The 21,158-nt window shown below is 37.5% G+C and overlaps 1 protein-coding gene across 1 annotated transcript in view; it reads left to right on the forward strand.

Moving 5' to 3' along the window:
• Positions 1 to 21,158, forward strand: part of ZNF827 (zinc finger protein 827) — a 167,526-nt gene that overhangs the window by 120,840 nt on the left and 25,528 nt on the right. The window contains exons 6-9 of the mRNA XM_075199134.1: positions 7,386 to 7,619; positions 9,913 to 9,967; positions 10,989 to 11,086; positions 17,951 to 18,088. Of these exons, the coding sequence (XP_075055235.1) occupies positions 7,386 to 7,619; positions 9,913 to 9,967; positions 10,989 to 11,086; positions 17,951 to 18,088 (525 nt within the window). The remainder of the gene's footprint in view (positions 1 to 7,385; positions 7,620 to 9,912; positions 9,968 to 10,988; positions 11,087 to 17,950; positions 18,089 to 21,158) is intronic.

The following is a 21,158-nucleotide window of genomic DNA, read 5'->3' on the forward strand; positions in this document are numbered from 1 at the left end:
CATTTAATCAGAGAAAGAGACACCTATCTGTAATATATCAGCAGACATTTTAAGTGTTACAAGTTATAACAAACATAGCTGACCATAAAGCAGTAAGGAGCTGGGGGCCATAGATGGAGCCTGGATGGCCGCATTTGGTCCTACGGCCCCCTGCTGCCCACTTCTGGTATAGCTGTTATGTTCTTTGTAGTGATATGTTATCGCAACGTCAATCCATGATTTTAAATGAGCTTTGACATATAAATGAACAATAGTGTTTCTGGGGCTTTTGGCTGTGCACAAACTTATGTTGTGAATATGACTTTTATCACATGTGCAGATACACGTGTTTACAGCAGGATGAGCAGTTGTATTCTACATGAAAAACACAGACTCATGTTTCCCTCTGGCCACTGCATCAAAAGTTCATTGTATGTTGTCAAAGCACAGAAAATGCGGTATGTTACTGTTGCTGAACACATGCTACTGCGTTGCAGGTAAAGTGCATTCCAAAGGCAAGAAGTGGTTTGTGAGCTGGATGAATAGCTGTCTTCTTCAGTTACTGCACTTTTTTTAGCCTCATAGTCTTTAATGTTTAACGATAATTTGTAAAGTCCTCCCAGCCTATGTCATAAATTTTTGCGTTACACTTCTTCCCTTTTTTTTTTTTTTTTTTAAATATGCTATTAAAGACTGGGTAGTAGTGAGCTAGCACATTTTATCAAACTGGCATTCCCTTTAGTGGGTGGTTTGTGTGCCTACAAATTGATTGACTGTAATCTAATAATGTAGTTAATGGAGTAGAAATCGTATAAAACCCGATGATCCAAACTGTGAGCAGGCTGCCTATTGGATCCTAGTGGACCATTAAACAAGGAAACTTGCACTATAGAAAGCATCCACTTTACTCGCTTGTCTGGGAAGAATATAAATAGCCTGGAAAGGTTACCTAAAACCATCCACAAAATGATCAACCTATTATTAAAGGTGAATCATTTCTATTTCTATAGCCTTGTCTTGTTACAAGCAAATATGCAATACTACAAGTGACTTGTGCTGGCTTATAATTGTGAGCTACTGAACATTAAAGAATTTTCGGCCCCTATGAACTGATGCTGAACTTTCTATTTAAAGATGTTTGAAGCAAATTCCTCTATCCAAGTGTCTGGCAGTGATTCGACATTTTGCACAGACTAGAGCAGTGTTCACCTTTGAAACAAAGCATAATGGCCTGATGTTTTTCTTTTCTTTCTTTTCTTCTACAGTGCTTCATTCTCAATCCTCCTCCTTGGAAGATTTAACTATCTGACATTTACAGCGTTGGTTCTAGTGACACATGCATGTAGCGTGGTCCTGGCTGTCATTTGTTGAATGACATCCTGCGGCAAAGCTTTAACTATAGATTGCTTGCAATGAAGCTAGGTAATCATTTGTATTCAAAGATTTAAAGATACATATGGAATTCATTGCCAGGGAAGGTTGTGATGGCAGATTCAATAGATATGTTTAAGAAAGGGTTAGACAAATTTTTAGCGGAAAAGTGTATCCAGGGATACGACCGTTAATTAAAATGAAGGATAGTAATGGATATAGGGTAAAAATAGGACTGCAATATTGGATCTGGGGGGATTTTCACAATTGAAACAGATTGGCGGTTGCTTACTCTGGATCAATTTCAAATATAAGTGCAGGATCGCAGGAGATCCAAAATAGGTTGAACTTGATGGACTGGTGTCTTTTTTCAATCTCATCAACTATGTTACTATATTGAGTGCTAAGCAATATTGTAATAAGGATACCCACTTATGTAATAGAGTTAGGGAGCTGAAGACATATTATTGACATCATTTGACCCGGGGGGGGGAAGCTGACGTGAGGTACTTGTAACCTATGTTTTCCATATTGTCCATCCTCTGGATATTTAATATAATTCTAGAGAAAGGTGTGGAGAGTGGGTTTTTCCAATATTGGACTAAAGCCGATCTGGTCGCAATTAAAATGTGACCCATTATATATCTGTTATGTTGTTGGAGTTGCATGGTATATTGATGATGGAGGGCCATTTAGACTAATAGAGGAAGCCTTATTTTAGTGACACGGATGAATGTTTTTTTGAAGTTAACCAATACATTGATAATGGCCTCTCTTTGGCCTTCCAGCTGCTGCTTAGCATTGTGGGAAATGTAGGTCAGTTTTTTTCCTCAGTAAAGAGTCACCACAGGACTGTGAGTCAGTGTGTGTTAATGGAACCCAGCTTTTTTAGTACTGTATCATTTCTTGTTGTCTGTTGCGAAGTACTGATTACACTGTCAGTTCTAGCAAGAAAAGAAAATTACCACATTTGTAGGTTATGAGGAAAGTGAAGCAGCCTGCTGTGCCTCTATTGTTATCACTGCATTTATTATTTTTCACATGAAAAGGGTTTGTTTTTAAGCTTATAGTGTATTAAATTAGTGACTGGAGCAGTACGGTGTTCTTAAATTCTGTCTACAGCAAATTAATGTTTATGCAAATTTATAAATAGAGAATGCACTTTTTACCTAGGCATCAAAGGTCCCAGTCAGTACAGACAGTAGGCAAATCGTATAAAGGATGCTAAAATGACATGTTATTGCTTTTAAATGAAAAAGCTATTAGGTCAAATTCTTAAAATAAATTACATTAAGGAAAGTTTCTGAATTAATTCACCATTTTGGAGCAGAGCAGTGGTCTCACCATAGTGGTCTCACCCCGTGCAGTGGTGTTACTAAATTAAGGTATATTTAGGCTTGTTAGACCTGTGTACACTCTATGTATTGTATGTTATGAACGAGCCTGGTTGCTTGTTGGTATGGCAGTCAGCTGGACATTACATGCGTTTCTACATGAAACCTTTAAAATCAAACTCATATCTTATGAGATATTAATTTTTTGTGAGCCGGTGGTCTAAATATTACAATTCATAGATTTACCTTTAATGGAATGTATTGTCTTGCTCAGTAGAAAGATATCTAGGATCATTTCAGTCTGTCAGTGGACACATAAATTATAAATATTTTCAGTAGACACATATGTAATAAGTACAATAGATACAATGGCAAATAAAAAAACACAGTCTATTTTCTTGTACATGTCTTAAGGTTGTTCCTTTTTCTTACTACCAAGAGTGTTCGCATCTAGGAATGTGTAGGGAAAACAACTTAATTTCAGTTAATTTTTTATCTTATTTGTTATATGTTTTATCGTCAGAATAACTAGATATAATAACGAATAATAGTTATATTTTGTTTTTGTTATTTAGTTTTCCCAGTTAATTGGAATAATACTGTTGTGTGAGTTTTATAACTTTTCCAGTATATTAGAACTATAATTTATTAATAAATAAATAGCGTTTAAAGAAAACAAAAAACGAAAACATAGCGGCTGACTACATAATATATGAATGGAATGTTTTTCATGGCCCCAAACCATGTTGGGACCCGTTTGGAAGCACCTGCTTTAAATATAATTTACTCAAGTGTAATTGTACATATATCTGTATTAACCTGAAATGAAATCATTACTTATACCTAGAACATGCATTTTCTTGGATTTGCATAATACAATCAGAGCTAAATGTCTACATGGGGGTAGCATATTTAGGATGCTATGTAGCAGTGTGCCTTTATTATATAGGCAGCCAAGAGCATAATAAATAATAATAATGGTTGAAAACTAGCTTGTAGGATAGGTTAGCACTGTGAAGTGGATAGCAAAGAATTATTTCCATATATTTTAATGCACATTTGTTAAGGTAGTATATCTGTATAATGTGAAAGGAAATGTATAAACAGGGACAGCTACAAGGGTGATTAGTCATGCAGGGTTGACAAAAGACCAATGAAAGTCAAGGTTTACGGGTAATTAATTATAAAGAGACCAGGTTCCATCTCGTATCAGAAATTAATTCCTGGAGAACTGTATATCTGATTGGTATTATCTGACTTGTGTTTCAAAAAATCTCCCAAAATACCATTTTCCAATATTACCAGAAACGCATGTTAAATAGCACAAAAACAAAACTAACCGAAATTGATAGTTTCAGCAAATCTCACTGACCCCAAGAGAAATGGAATTGACATGGTAAGTTCACAATCATGTCATAAACGGGCTAACTGACAAAGGTGGCACCCCTGGCTCTACCAGACACATAGATACATTAAGGATGACCAGGAACCATGTACAACACATCTACACCAAAAAAAAAATTAAATCACTTTTAAAAGATAGCCAAGTTGTTACTGTGTTACAACAGAAGTGAACTTAGATATTCCGTACCATCTTAAAAGCTGAACTCTCTGAAATCTTTAAATTATTAGGATGCCTGCTGAAATGGCTCTAGCATTAGGGCGTAGGTGCCAATTGGCCCTAACTTACAGGGGCAGTCCCAGAATTTACAGATTTATTCCTCGAATTGTCCCTATGTTTTCAAGTCTGACCAACTACCCAGTAGAACGTCTGTTGTTTTGTATATGTAATGCAATTCTTGCTATCTGTGTTTTTTAAAGTAATATTTGTTAGAGAAGATAACGTAGACTGCTGAAAAAAATACAAACAAAATACAATGATGGCATTTTTAGTAAATATGTTATGGTTTTTGTGAGACAAATACTGCAGGTCTGTATAGGCATCATGAAATGACTATGGAACAGTGGTCGAAGTGGAAAGTTAGAAGTGGCGGTATGGATAATGGCATTTAATAGTTTTACCATCAAAGCACTGAGAAGTGGCGGTGTGACATACTACCGTATACACCCCCACTTCCACCACTGCCATGGAAGTTATTTTAAATAACTTTTATATTAGGAGGGTTGTTCGAAATGTCCTTGGAGAACGGTTAACTAATAAATTAGCCACCTTACAATAACTGCAAATACATGTAAAAATAAAAATAGGTGAGGTTTATACCTACATCTGTATAATATTACAAGTTAACCCGTGCATGATACTCATGTATTCTAGTCAAATCAAGCTACTTAAGGTGTTAAAAAGGTTCTTGTCATGCATTTGGGCCATAGCCCAGGCCTCCTCAGGGGAAGAGCGTTACTTCCCGACGCAAGCTCCCTTTTTTAACGTGGTTTTGTCCACATGTCACCACCTCATCATTCTTCTCCATCACCTCATCCTTCATTTTCATCGCCACATCTATCCAGATGTCTATCCAGACACAGGGATCTCTCAGCGGTCCTGAGTATCACACTCCTCTCACTCTGTCACCCCCGGCAACCACCAACCACTCCCCACTGTCACCCCCGGCAACCACCAACCACTCCCAACTGTCACTTCTCCTTCAAGAAATATATATATATTTTTTTAAATCTTTATAAACACTTTTACCAATTAACAAATTAAATTAACAAATTAAAAACATCTTAGTATACCAAATTTCAGCCCTTTCTGAGGTTTTTTTTCCACACACACACACACACACACACACACACACACACTAAGAATTTAGTAGGTCAGTGTATAACTCCGCGCCGGCAGGTGGCGATGCAGTTTGGTTTTATTTTTTTCACACACACACAAACAGACTAACACACGCCACTAGGCATTTATATTATAGATTATTGTTACTTATATAGTGTCATTTTATTTTGCTGCACTTTACAGAGAATCGTTCACATCAGTATATGATGTACGCCTATGTGACATTATAAGAAATAGTGAACTGTGTGTCAGTGAGTACCTACTGGGGATTAAGGGCTAGATTTACTAAACTGCGGGTTTCAAAAAGTGGAGATGTTGCCTACAGCAACCAATCAGATTGTAGCTGTCATTTATTTAGTACATTCTACAAAATGACAGCTAGAATCTGATTGGTTGCTAGGCAACATCTCTACTCTTTCAAACCCTCAGTTTAGTAAATATACCCCTAAGTTTGTGAATAGAATCAGGGTTTTTTTATTACACATGCACAGTGTTGTAGATTTTTGTTATTAATTACAGCATGACTTTTTATGTTATCTAGGTTATTAGTCACCGTGTGCACCTTTACGAATGTTCAATAAAATATCTCTTATCTATAATAAAACTGTCTCCTTTAGCCCTTGGAGATTTGGATATTACATTTGGTAAATATACTTTTACTGCTTTTGTATGTCAAAACTGCTATAAATTACACAGTAAAACCATTCTGTGGTTATTGCAGGTATTGTATTTTGCAGTTTTTTAAAGGAAATGTTTTGAACCTTTTTATGTTTATTAAACAAACTAAGATTCAAGACATCAGCAAGGATCTGAAAGTTATTTACATAAAATTTGAACTTATATCTGAAAATGATTATTAAAAACAAATGTAAAAAATACTACAGGGCTATTCATATAGTGTTCATTAAGTTGAATATCACCCCTGGGTTTTCTATATGCTTTAACCTCACTATTCTGGATTGTAAACAAACAAAATAATTTGTCTTATTTATCTTTTACATCAAGAAACTTAACTTGCCAGTATACATATGTTTCTTACTTTTAAATAAAACTATAAGCCTTTTAATTCTTAAAGGGAAAAACTATTTGTTTCACCAATGTATGTGCTGCTCATAGCAGGCTTCAAAACGATGTCTGGGATTCTAAATAATAATCTGTATAATAAAACCCAACAGTGACAGTAAGACAGGTATAAGCATCAGTGGGTTTAGATTAAGGAGAGAAACCGCCCCTTCAAAGGAAACTTGAATGAGCAGAGCGGTTAGGAGAGAGCTGACAGAACCATATCAGTTTAAGTCATTTAAAGGCTTTTAAAGAGGACCTCTCATATCATCTTAAAAAAGTAAAAGCACAAAACTTTAAAAAAATAATAATTTTATTTGGTTTTTCAATAATAACAAGATGGGGGTACAAAAGAGAAAATAGGGGAGGGGGGAGGAAATACAATCTGAATAAAGCAGAGGGAGTTGTTGGCATGAGGAGATAGATTATACAGCAAGTAAACTCTACAATGCACAAATGATCAATAAGTGGATTGACATGGAAAGATTGTGGCTAGGAATCCAATCTGGAGAATGGAGGCTAGAAGGGGGGGTGACTGGGGGGAATGTTAGTATGGGTAATATGTGGGTGGGGCGCTGGTGTAATAATCTTTGTATCCCTGTCCCTCAATCTAGACTGGAAGGGGCCATCTTTCCTCATAGACTTCCATGAGACACACTGAATTTGACTCCCACTTCTAGTTATATAACACAGTGCAAGGTTCACTTTACACAGTGAAATGTTTTGTGAGAGTAAGATATATGTTTATTTCTAGGATTTACTTAGCTGTATTTAGGTATGTCTACTTTTCGTTGTCACATTGAGCCTCAGCATATAGCTGGTGAGATCAGTCCTGTTTCAGGCTGTTTTACTGAGGTACAGCTTGTAATTGAATTTCTGTCTGCAACCCTGTGTAGCTGAAAGCTGTAAGGATGCGCAGACTGTGAAGATTAAAGAAGAACCCATGGAGGTTGACATCCCTGACTCTTCCGTCTCCCCCAGACAAAACATTGGTTACAGCACTTTATTAAGGCATGAAAAAGCCGAGCACTTGCAGAAGATGCCAGAGTGCAGAGTTATTCCCGAGGGGAACCTGTTCAGCCAAGACATCTCTGTGAAGATGGCTTCAGAACTTCTCTTCAAATTATCAGGTAATACACCAATTTACAGAGTGCCTATTTTAATGTCCTATTCAAATATGCACATAAAAATGACCTTCTCAATGCTCAATGAGGATCCTCTATAGTGTCTGCCCATAAATTATGTCCAAAATCTGAAAGTCAAATAGTAAAAAAACTATACTTACTTCCACGTATTTATATAAGGAGCATTACACACTGCAGCATCTGACATTCCAAAACAAAAGTGACTTACCACAGAAATGTCAAATGTAATACCGCAGTTAATTGACTTAAAAAAAAAAAAAAAGTTCACAACATATCTATGTAAAATCCATGTCCAATGTAAATACACATCTCTGCCTAGATCGTTAGTTCATACAAACTATTTGGTGACAATCACAGAGAAAGCCAGAAAGATAAAACAATGTATAAGCTTTTATGTAAAGACATCTTATAGCTATGTGCATACTGCTTTTTTTCCTGTCCCTGTGGAAAGACAGCCACGTGCTCTGCACTGGTGTCACCCCATAGAGATGTCAGGGCCCTATGTTAGCTTCCGTTTCCCCTGCCCTCACTAGTCAAAAGCAGAACAAGCTAGCAATCTTCGGAACTGAGGTCTGCATTTAAGTGCAAAGGATATTAAAAGCTGAGGCTGTATTGGACTGTATTGGTACTCTGGGGGTTAATATTTTGTCTGTTGAAGGACGCCCATCTGAGTCATGAGGAGGGGTTATGGAAGTTGTATTAGGGATGAGCGGGGAAGAAACACTCTCTTATGCAGCTGGACGTTGCCCACCCTCCCTCTCTGTTTGATGGTTATTGTTTCAGTGTGATCCAGGACCAGTATAGTTTGGTTTTGGTGGTTGTGTTGGAGTGGCAGTGGCGGAAATTGCAGTACAGTCGACGGCCAGTGGTAAGGGCACATTGCGTTTGTGGGCACACTTAACCCACCTTTTTTCAATGGAATGGGCTATTAGTCTTGGTCCAAGGACCTCCCAAGCGGGTTGGCTTGTGGTTGCTTCCGTTAGCCTAGAAAGGGAGAGGGTTCTGTAGTTCCCGGGGCGGTGGCCCCATTGAGGTAGATATGTGCACCTTGGGGTGTGTGGTTGTCCCCCATTTGCGGATGTCCCATGGAAAGGCTGGGGCATTCTGGTTTGCCTGGCGGAAGTCTACTCTGACTGCTCTCTTTCTCCACCACCGTACCTTACAATAAATTTCCTTTGTTTTAGCCACCTTTAAGTTGTCTGTGTTTTATTTATGGTTATAGTTAAATGGTAAAAGTATAATGTAAGGAAAGGTTATCAGCCGCTAAGCATTTTATTATTCTGCCCACACTTCTCCCTATTGTCTAGTATAATCACAGCCTTGTGTGTTTCCTCTCATCCTGTATTAGCAGACATTGAAAAGGCGGATTGTTGTGTGTCTTATACCTCATTCTTTATCTTATTGAATAATTTAGTGGAAGTCTGGGGCATAACTAAAAATAAAAATTTTCACTGGATAGCATTATGCACCAGTCCCCATTACTAGTTTTGCACGTTTACTCTCAGAACTTTATAAAGTCAGTTTTTGAACACAAATTTTAAAAGGGGATGAACCTATATAGCGGTCTTTATTAGTTTTTTGGTTTTTTTTAAAGTTCATATGTAAAAAATACAATGTAGAACTCCCAAATTAACCAGACACAGCCAATATGTGACATTATTAGTAGTCACAGTAACATAAATATATATAGCACCTTGAATATTAAATTACTGCACATGGGTTGGTTTCTCCAGTAGACCAGTGACAGACATGGTGATTATGCTGGTGCTGTAGGGATCAGTGATCTCTGTAAGCACAAGAACAACCCATACACCCTGGATTCTTCACGTAGCATGGGACTGATGCAAGAAAAGGACATTTTCCTTTTTTTCTTCAATCTACTGGCACAAAAAAGTGGACGCCAGGTGTATAAAAACCTCCTAATTGCACCAAGGCATGACGTCTGTTTCCACTGAAAAAGTGATGCTAATATATCTGTATAAATGTTGAGTTCTGATTACATTATTCAGTGTTCAGCAGGAAAACCTTTTTATTATTGTATAAAGAAGAACACACCCCATGCCATACATTTTTATATGTTTTCGGAAATGATTTATACTATTATTTTAATTTATAGGACACATTATCCCATATATAACATAATGTGTATTATATATGAGATAATGAACCCCCTACTGTAAAATATATAATATTGTGTATATAAATCCAAATGTTTGATATTATCCTTGTTTTCTTCTGTCATATCAGTTGTTAGTATTTGTTTGTGTTTATGTTACAGAAAAAGTCAGCAAAGAAAACAATCATAACAAGTCAAACATCATCAGAACAACCAGGTACTTTATATTTATATCCTTTTTATAAATAAATAAAATAATCTCTATTTGCCAGTACACTGTAATGGAGATGTTTGTGTTTGGCGATATACACAACTAACATCATTTTATTGAACTGCAGTCTATGTATCTGTTCCTGGGGTGAAACTGGCATCTTATGATCAATGGGCTATATATGATTGCACATCACAGCTCAATTCAAGATCTATTGTAAGCTCATCTCGATCACACAAATGTTGCCCATCCAAAAGATATAAACTAATATATATATACTACCACTAAATTTAAATTTATTTTATTAAGTAAGTTTTTCGCTGAAAAAAATCCAGAAACACCAAATTTGCAAACCTTATCTGTGTGTCGACACCTCCACTCCTACACACACTTGTCTTCAGGGCCTGGCTACTGGTTTAGACTGCCCTAGGCTAATACGCTCATAGCACCCCCTCACCTTCCATACCAGGCTAATACGTGGCAGTGAAAACCAAACTTGTCTTTAATCTCACCCCCCACCCACCAATGTTTATGTTCCCGTGTTTTTGAAGTTCCGCTCTACTTGGCTTTTTAAAAAGGTCACGGACATCTTTGTCATTCATTTTGTTTTCATTAAAATCAGAACTGTATAGTAGAACGGAGGAATGAACGAGTGCTTCTGAGAGTGCTGAAGGGAAGGGGAGGGGGCTGTCATGCCAGCGCTTGTTGCCATCCTTGTCTCCCCTACTCACTTATCCTCAAGCGATCGCCCAAGGATGTCTTCAGTTTTTACCATGGGAATACTCCAAAATGAAAACCTTACTACATTTTTCTTTCATGTCTTTTTTCCACTATACTCTTATATTTTAATATTTGAGGTTATACTTCTCTCTGTCACAATTTTGCAGCCCCACAAATGTTGCCCCATCTGCCCCCTAAAAGCCTAGCACCCTGTTCAGCTAATTGGATGATAAGGTCCTGCTTGTTGTATGTTTACATTTCACTGTGCATTCTGTGTGAATTAATTATGTTCATTGTTTATTCTTAGCCCATTTTTTTCAGAAGAAAAATTTAGACAATCACCTTTCACCTCAAAAGACCTCCCAAAAAATGATACTTCTCCTCAAGGAAGACCTTCATTGCCAGGTATAGTGGTTAGAAACATTAGGATATTATTATTTGTGCATGTTCTGTAAATCTCAGTGTGTCAGACTGTGCTACTTTCTTTTGTTGTTGTTGTTGGTCTGAGTCAGGTAAATAATATTTAACCTCTTTCTGGCTGACCGTGTTCCCAGCAACAGAAGTGTATGTTTTGGGATTAAGTTTAGTGGAGCAATTCTAACTATGTAACAATTGTAAGCAGAACAAAAATTGTAATGAACGTTAGTTGTACAAGTTAGAATGATATAGATATATGTGTATATATATATATATATATATGTATATGTGTGTGTATATGTATATATATATATGTATATGTATATATATATATATATATATATATATATATATATATATATATATATATATATATATATATATATTATACGCATATACATACACACACACACACGTAGGAAGAATATTTATCTTTGTATACAGCTGCAGGACATGTTTGCTCCATATAATCATCATCGTCAGCTATTTATATATAATAATAAAAATCTTGTGTAAAATATAGGCACAATGAATGGTATTTTGACAATAGATCCTCACAGCACCAATTTGTAGCTTGAAAGAAGCTCAGCCATAACCAATTAAAGGATCTTGATCCGTAACTGAGGTTATGTGGAGACCAGAGATGTCCACATAAAATAAAATCTCCATCTGTGTCATATGCAGTGCTGGGGTCAAGTAACAAGTGGGAATAATATGTGTAATGAGCAGAGTGACCCTCATTATCAATTCTCATAAGTATGGTGTGTCATTTGTAACAGAAAGGCCAAAATGACAGCAGGTTTGGCCATTTGTAGTGGAATATTAATAGAGGTGGGAAAATTGTGAACTGTGAACTGCTTTATTAAGCCATATGGGAAATTATTTTGTGCATGTCTTGCCATACAGACAATTGTTATAATTTTAAATATCTAAAGAAATGTGGACATTTTAGATCTTTGTTTGCCTCATCATCATCATTATCACCATTTATTTATATAGCGCCACTGATTCCGCAGCGCTGTACATCAGTCCCTGTCCATTGAAGCTTACAGTCTAAATTCCCTAACATACATACACAGACAGACAGAGAGAGACTAGGGTCAATTTTGATAGCAGCCAGTTAACATACTAGTATGGAGTGTGGGAGGAAACCCACGCAAACACGGGGAGGACATACAAACTCCACACAGATAAGGCCATGGTCGGGAATGGCACTCGTGACCCCAGCGCTGTGAGGCAGAAGTGCTAACCACTTAGCCATCATGCTGCCCCTCATAGACTGTTTCAGTCACAGCAACTCAATTCTCACAGTGGACCTGAGTCATAAAGGAGAGCAAATCATAAAAAATGAGTAAATTTGCATCTTGGCAAAACCATGTTGCATTGTAGGGTGAGGTAAATTTAAATTGTGGGGACAGATTTATAGTTGGAGTAGGGTATGTCCTAGACCAACTTTAAATGTCAATGTAAAAATAAAGTTATCAAGTATTTGTGTGCCAGATAAAAAGCAGCCAGTGTTTTCCTTATGTGCAAAATAATAAACTAATTTGCACCCTTTGCATTGTAACATGGCTTGTCCAGAAGCAAACTTACTCCTTTTTTTTTATTTGCTCTCCTTAATGACTCCGGCCCACTATGAGGATTGAGTTGCTGCAACTGAAAAGGTCCATGAGGCAAACAAAGATCTAAAATGTCCACATTTCTTTAGATATTTACAATTATAACAATTGTCTGTATGGCTCACATTAATTTGTTCCATTCCTACATATATTTGGGCTATAGGTGTCTGCGATGTTTGTAGCATTTGTAGAGCAATAATGATCCTGTAATATGACAAATGAAGTGCAGTAGTGTTAGGCTGATTTTGAATTAGAAGCTGTCTCTCGTAAAAGTATCTTGGTGGGAATTTCACCTTTGCCACAGTTTTCTGTGGTAGGTTCACAGACCAGAGAGAGGCGCAGCTCCACAATGATTAATCACAGAGTGCTCGTCTGCAAGGATATCTGTAAGGACCCAATGCTTTCATGACTAGATAGACTTAGAAAATCCTCAGTAAAACTTTGGTGGGAGAAATACTGTGCAGGAGAGGGCAACATCAGACACTGTCAGAGGTTACACTGTTTAGAACTTTGGCCGCAAAGCTCTATTACAGTTACATAACTAAAGGAAAGAATTTATGATTAAGTAAAAGTCAGAATTGGCTTCCTATTTCGCTGAATTTTCCATGCAGTCTTTTTATAGAGATCGTAGAGCAACTACTTCAAATAATAACTGACTATTTTTAAATTATACTGTATATTTTTTATACAGGCCTAGAAAACATATAATGTTGATCTTTATAGGCCGTCTTTATTTAAGACTTTTCATTTCATCACTTCATTAAACTTCCTATAGTAGGAGTTCTTCACTGTGCATATCATGGCCCATGGTGTGTGTGTGTGTGTGTGTGTGTATGTATGTATATGTATGTATATATATATATATTAGTGTGTGTGTGTGTATGTATGTATGTGAAATATGACCACATCCCCTGTGTATATGGGCCTATATATATTTGCCCTGTATCACGCTACATATGCCATGGCATGCAGCCTGCACTTTGCATTTACATCTTTCCTTTGCCATGCTATTTCCAGTGCACTTTGTGTATGTATGTGTGTGTATATATTAATATATATACATATACATACACAAAGTGCACTGGGCATAGCATGGAGAAGGAAAGATGGATATGCAAAGTGCAGGCTGCATGCCATGGCATATGTAGCGTGATACAGGGCAAATATATATAGGCCCATATACACAGGGGATGTGGTCATATTTCACCCTTCTGGTGACAGGTTAGAAATGCTTAAATTGAACTCTGTAGGGAATGGAGAGCCAGTGAGGGGATGTAGGTCTGTGATTTCACGCAGTAAAATAACAGGGCTTCTGTCTAATGTTTCAGCCGATGATGCATGTAGTCAAGATGCAGATGTTTAATTCTGAAACAGTTGGTTTGTATTTTTAGCAACAACTGCAATTAAAACCGATTTTGTTGTGAAGGGATAGTTCAGATGATCACTGAGAGCACTTGCTTCTCCACTAGTGATAACACTGCACACAGTGCCAAGGTGACAAGAGGTGGCCTAGAGAGGATCACGGTCTACAGATATCTCCTGATATACTTTGATAGATTTCATGTAATTCTTCATATAACGTTACTTGTTTTGCTTTTGCATCTTCGTTTTCATTAGGAAAACATATTAATTAATTATGTTGTAAGACATAATACATCCCCTACTGTACATTACTATAGATAGTGACCTGTATAAAAGAACTTGGCCTACAGCCTTGTGCTTTTGTATGGTGACAGAGATCCTCAGTGACTTATGATATCAATATAATTACAATAGGGAGTGCTTTATTCTAAGTATAACTTGGCCCAGTTTGAATCTTTATGGAAATGCCATTTGTTCTTTGGTGAATTGAAAAGTTATTTTCTCTTTCATCCGGTCTGGGGGACACTGCTTACCATGGGTTGTGGAGGGGAGCTTGGGAGTTGGCACCTAACTAGTTAACTTTAGTACTGCTGACAAACCCCTCCCCTCTACAATCCCCCTGCCTCTTCCTGTCCAGTTTTTTTTAGGTGCCCTGGAGTTTGGGCAGCATTTTTTAGTACTTAGGGTAAATTTAAGAGAGGCTGGCCAGCCTCTAAACAATCCATCGCTAGATGGATTACGTCTACCATCAGGCATGCTTATATAAAGGCTAGCGGTCCTGTGCCGGAGAGACTTACAGCCCATTCCACCAGATCGGTAGGGGCTTCGTGGGCAGCAAGAAATGGAGCTTCTGCAGACCAGCTTTGCAGGGCAACCACCTGGTCCTCTGTCCACACCTTTACAAAATTTTATCAGTTTAATGTTTTTGCATCAGCTGATGCAAATTTCGCTCGCAGTGCTTTACGAGCGGGGCTTTCAGAGTAGTCCCACCCTTAGGGGTCTGCTTTAGAACGTCCCCATGGTAAGCAGTGTCCCCCAGACCGGATGAAAGAGAAAAGAGGATTTATGTACTTACGTTAAATCCGTTTCTCTGATTCCGTCTGGGGGACACTGCGATCCCTCCCTTCTGTTATTCTTCTGTGTGCTCTTGTGTGACTGCCCTTTTTATCCTTGGGCTTGTTAAAACTAACTGGACAAGAAGAGGCAGGGGAGGGGTTTGTCAGCAGTACTAAAGTTAACTAGTTAGGTGCCAACTCCCAAGCTCCCCTCCACAACCCATGGTAAGCAGTGTCCCCCAGACGGAATCAGAGAAACGGATTTAACGTAAGTACATAAATCCTCTTTTTTGTAACTTAATAAATACATGAATATATGTCTGCACATAGAATATGTTGTGTAATGTATTATCACCTTTACTAATGCTTTGGAGGTGCGGACTATGCGCCGCTGTTTGTCTTCAGTATTTTCTAAACCTGTGACCGTAACATTCCAAGTTGGGACAAGAATATGTTTTACTTTTAATGCAGCATTTTCTCTTTTCTAGAAAACTGGTTTGTATGACCAATACTTAGCTTACTTACTTAATAACAACTTTGTGTGTTTTTTGTGATATATATATATATATATATATATATATATATATATATATATATATATATATATACACACTTAATTATTGGCAAAATGGATAGCATTCCAGTGGGAGAACCTTCTACAGTTTACTTCTGAGTGAAAAAACACATATAGTTGTTATAGTATGATTTATTCTATGCTTTTTTAAAATACCACAAGGTGGCATTAGGGAGTGCTACAATATCATGCAGAAAACACACCAAAATATAGCTAGAGAATGCTTGGAACTAATTTACAGTCTTCCCCATGCCGGCCTTTTCTGTTATGTGAAGGTGACCTCCAGAGCGATGGCAAGAAAATGTGACAGAAAGGAACCCTTTAGAGCCCAAGAAGAAAATATATTTTCATTGAAAATTCCAAACTGAAATAATAGAAGTTAATTTGACACATCAATTTTTTTTTTTGTTTAACGTTTTATTTTGTATTTAAGCTTTACAACATATCTGCAACTAATTATATGTGCTTGTCTGAAGACTCACGAATTTTGCAGAGTTGGAGATTAGGCCACCCTCCCAAAACCTGCCCAATTCCCTTGTGAAAAAGACGTTGCGGGTTATTGATGATGAGTCATCCTGGCCCCACTGTAACTCCCGATACGGATTATGATGACGCAGCATTTGTGTTACCACACTCTCTAACTATAACTAACATCCACTGATTTGCCCCGCGACCCCGCATTTGCCTTTCGGTACCAGAGAGACTTGTTCTTGTAATATTTAGCTAAAATTCAAGACAAAAGGCTGCAGTCAAAATATCTTTCCGAAAAAAGCTACTTGGAATATATTTGTATATTGAAGTGCAGTATGCTATTGTTTCTCACTGCAGTGAAACATTAATCAGAAATAGAAAACGAATGAATTTGGAAGATAAACATAGATGCATGAATTGAAAAAAAATAAAGATATTAATAACTGTAGACTTCCCGGCAGACCGTGGAAGTGAGATCTGTAGATGTGAATATTAAACGTATGGTATATTACAGCTGCTGATGCTGATGTCAGTCTGAGTAGAATAACGGTGTTTCAGGAGCTGTTCTACATTTCTTGCTGTGTCTTTGATGTTTCCCCTGTAAGTTGTTTATACATATAACATGATCGGTGTATCCCTCTGTGGCCAAGAACATCTGTTTTCCCACCACAAGCCACTTCTTTTGATAGCTGTCCAGGTAGTTTGCCTCTTAGACATGAGGACTGTGCATGTGCTGGCCAGAGCTCATGGATTATCCTATGAATTATGTGTCCTTTGACAGTTAGGCCCCAATAAAAACACAGCACTTGGCATACATTTGTGCAAAGATGTCTTCAAAATACCGTAGTCATATAGTGATTTTGCAGGATTTTTTTGTATGAAAACTAGATCAATGCTGATATTAATGACACGTACAAGCGGATGTGCTGTTGTCGGCAATTTTACATAACCTTTTCTTGTATGAGTCCGTCAATCAAAATATGTCAAGGTTGTGTTTGACAATTTTGTAAAATCTGGTGGTGTATAAGAAAAAGCTGGTCTCTTATCTCTCTTATCAGGACAGAGCTAAAGGTTTGAAGAGAAGAGAAATATTAGAACACGAGGACATAGACTGAAACTGGAGGGAAGTAGGTTCAGAGGAAGTTTGAAGAAAAACTACTTTACAGAGCAAGTAGTGGATAAGTGGAATAGCCTCCCATCAGAGGTAGAAGAGGCTAATACAATAGAGCAGTTTAAACATGCTTGGGATAGACATAAGAATATCCTTATAAACAATAGGATCAAATAGGGGCAGCACGGCGGCTAAGTGGTTAGCACTTCTGCCTCACAGCGCTGGGGTCATGAGTTCAATTCCCGACCATGGCCTTATCTGTGTGGAGTTTGTATGTTCTCCCCGTGTTTGCGTGGGTTTCCCCCGGGTGCTCCGGTTTCCTCCCACACTCCAAAAACATACTAGTATGTTAACTGGCTGCTATCAAAATTGACCCTAGTCTCTGTCTGTCTGTGTATGTATGTTAGGGAATTTAGACTGTAAGCTCCAATGGGGCAGGGACTGATGTGAATGAGTTCTCTGTACAGCGCTGCAGAATCAGTGGCGCTATATAAATAAATGATGATGATGATGATGAGGTTACCATAGGTTAATAAAACATTGGGCAAACTAGATGGGTCAAGTGGTTCTTATCAAATTTTATGTTCTGTTTATGTTTATGTCCAGCAAAATGCCAGAGAATGTATACCAGATTTTAATGTGTTTTCTCCATTGTTGTAGATGCAGAACCTCTTGGGTTAGATTCAGGCAGCGGACTAGCAGCCTGGAAACTAAACGAGCAGCTCTTTCCATGCGATGTCTGTGGAAAAGTTTTTGGCCGACAGCAGACGTTATCTCGACATCTGTTATTGCACACAGGTAACGCATTGATATATATTATATACGTTTGTGACTTCTGTATATAACCAGGTCAGTGTAACAGGGGCCTTCTATCACTAATCTCTGCTACTGGGCACCCTGGGCCTGTCACATGCAGTCATGTGCTCTCTAACATAACCACACAAGTAGACAGACCACAAGACTATTAATCTATGGGTATACTGGCAGTAGATGAAGGTTTAATACAACAAGTGCTTTCACCCTAGTCAAACACTTGCAGAATCCAAGAAAACAAGGAAAAGGTGCTGTAGCTATCTCAAAGTGGGACACATCTGAATATACTTAATTAAAACATATAGGGGCATATTCAATTGACGGCGGGATCGCCGAAAATCCCACACTCCAAAAATATTACCGTTAATACGGTAATCCTGCGTGTAAATACCGTTAATACCATAGTATTAAAGCCAGTGAAATATTAAAATGTTCAGTAATCGGGATCAAAGAAAGAATAATTTAATTTTATAAAGGCCTAATCAAATATGTGAGGGACGTATATTATTTATTAGCAGGATATGTAGTATAACACAAACCTCGTGGTGTTTCAGAATACAACTTGCCTTAGTTATTACCTGATGTGTTAATGTTCTGCTAATCTATCATAAATATAATGACAATAAAAGTAATTCTCTCTCCCCTCCTATTGATACAGACTATGGGATAATTATACTGGATCATACCCATCTAATTCTTACTATTAACATATTGGTTAGTGAATCATTTAAGAGGGTTTTCAGATTTTATCTCTTATTTGTTTAATAAAACAACATTTCTCTCCTTTTATTATTTACATAATGATCTTCACACATTTTTTGCTTTCACCTCACATGGGTGCGAACAAAAATGAGCAATGTTGTCATTAGCCTAATTACCATTTTTATGCACATAAATATAAAGTGCAAAGCTACTGCAGAACTTCGTGGTTAATTGAATCAGTCTTTTAGACTGACCATGGTGATTAGCCAAGAGAAGGTTAACTTTCTTGATTTAACTTGAGTTACAAGATGATGGTAGTATTACAACCAATATCTTCCTAAAGAAAACTGTGGCAAATGGTATATTCCATTACATAGGTGCACATCTCCCATGCACACTAATAAGCTTTCCAAAAGGAGAATTTCTTTAGAAATAAAAGAAACTGCTCTACTCAAACGATTTTATATTATAAGATTTTCAGAGATATTTTGGTAGCTAAGCATTTGGGGGGAAAAACAGTAATGCAAAGGATTTGAAGGCATGGAAAGTATAAAATTAGGGATTGTTGGTGGAAATGCAAATCAGGATCACCTGAAGGGAAGGGAAATCCATAAGATATTTTTGATAGGGAGCGATTCCTCCAGTGGTCTAAATGAATTTAGTTTGGGATCGTATCAAATCAGGAATATTAACTGTTAAATATAATGGTACACACAGAGGATAAACCATATATGCCAACTTTTAAGATTTCTGCCCTGGAGGGCGTGGTGACATTGCCTTGCGGCATTTAATGGAGGGGCGGAGCTTAATGGCACAATTAAGCCCTGCCCTCTCGATTCACTTTCCGTGCATTTTGTCAAATGCGGAAGCTTTCCCTACTCACGGACTCCCCAAAATTCAGGAGCCTTCTAGGAGAGTAGGCAAGTATGGGATAAACACTGTCAATTTTCACATATATTTTTTTAGCATGCTTCTAATGTGTATTAGAAAAAATATATTACATGAGTCCAAATTAACTAAGTTTAATGCTCCCAAAACTGAAAAATCAGTTTAATAAGTCATACATTATCACGGAATTCTACTCAATTTTTTTTTACGGTGGAATTAGCCTTTTCTTGTGCAATATAAATTATAATTTTTTTACTAATTTTATTGATATAAGATGTAACCTTGGAGTTTGCGACTTGTAATAACTTTATAGGTAACAGTTATATTACATTTACATTCCACAAATTTAGCTATACCTAGCATATCTTGGCTTTAGTCGTAGATTAACTTTCTATCTCACCAAATGTAGATACAGTCATCCACAAAACACTCTGTAACTACAACCACACACACACTAATAACTGATTTGCACAAACACCACTGTTATACAGACCTTCCTGCATGCTGTCCTCCTCTTGTTTTATCACCATCTTCGCACTAACAAGCTTCCTCTGTCCATTGCTGACCAACAGCCCTCACTTTCACTACTGTCTTCCTCTTGCCCCTCATGCCGTCATTTCCTATGACCCATTGCTGCCCATTGTCAATTACCACACTTTACTAACCCTAGTGTGAGCAGCGGATGTAACAGCTGTTCTTGTATCCGCTGACACCCAGTACATGATCCAGCCAGTTCCATAGTTACATTAACCTCTTTCTCTGGATACTGATATTCATGTAACATCATTTGTGCACCGTATTGTTCCCCTGTCCCATCCCCGGTACCCCTGTCACCTTTGTGCAACTTCATGCTGAAAATGCCTTACTAGCGGGGTAACTCACCAATATGGGGTGTCTGTGTAAGAGATAGAGAACTTCTACTATAAGTTGCTATCGGGCAGGGTCTGACGTAACTGATTAAATATTTTCCTTAGTGCACCGTGTAATATGTTGGCGCTATAAAGGTTAACAATAAATTCATGGCACATATCGTCAAGCTTTGCTTCAGAGCAGATGTTTGTGAGGTGACACAAGATTTTAACCTGTCCTAAAAAAGGCGCAAGAAATGTGTTGTATCGTCTGGTTCAAACTAACTAAGCCCTGGGGGTAAATTTATCAAGCTGAGTGTTTGAAAAAGGGGAGATGTTGCCTATAGCAACCAATCAGATTCTAGCTGTCATTTTGTAGAATGTGCTAAATAAATGAAAGCTGGAATCTGATTGGTTTTTCAAACCTGCCAGAAAACTCTCATCTTAATACATTTAACCCCTTGACTCATATCTCAGAAATGAGAAAAGCCAGAAATAATTTACAATGTAATAAAATATCCCTAGCTTCCTTTATTGGTTTCTTCAGTAGTTATAAAAGATGGATTTGTATAACAGAGCTGGCTACACATGTGGCAATTGTATTGGCAAGTTGGGGT

This window comes from Mixophyes fleayi, chromosome 1, assembly GCF_038048845.1.
Source record: "Mixophyes fleayi isolate aMixFle1 chromosome 1, aMixFle1.hap1, whole genome shotgun sequence".
Taxonomy (NCBI): Eukaryota; Metazoa; Chordata; class Amphibia; order Anura; family Limnodynastidae; genus Mixophyes; species Mixophyes fleayi.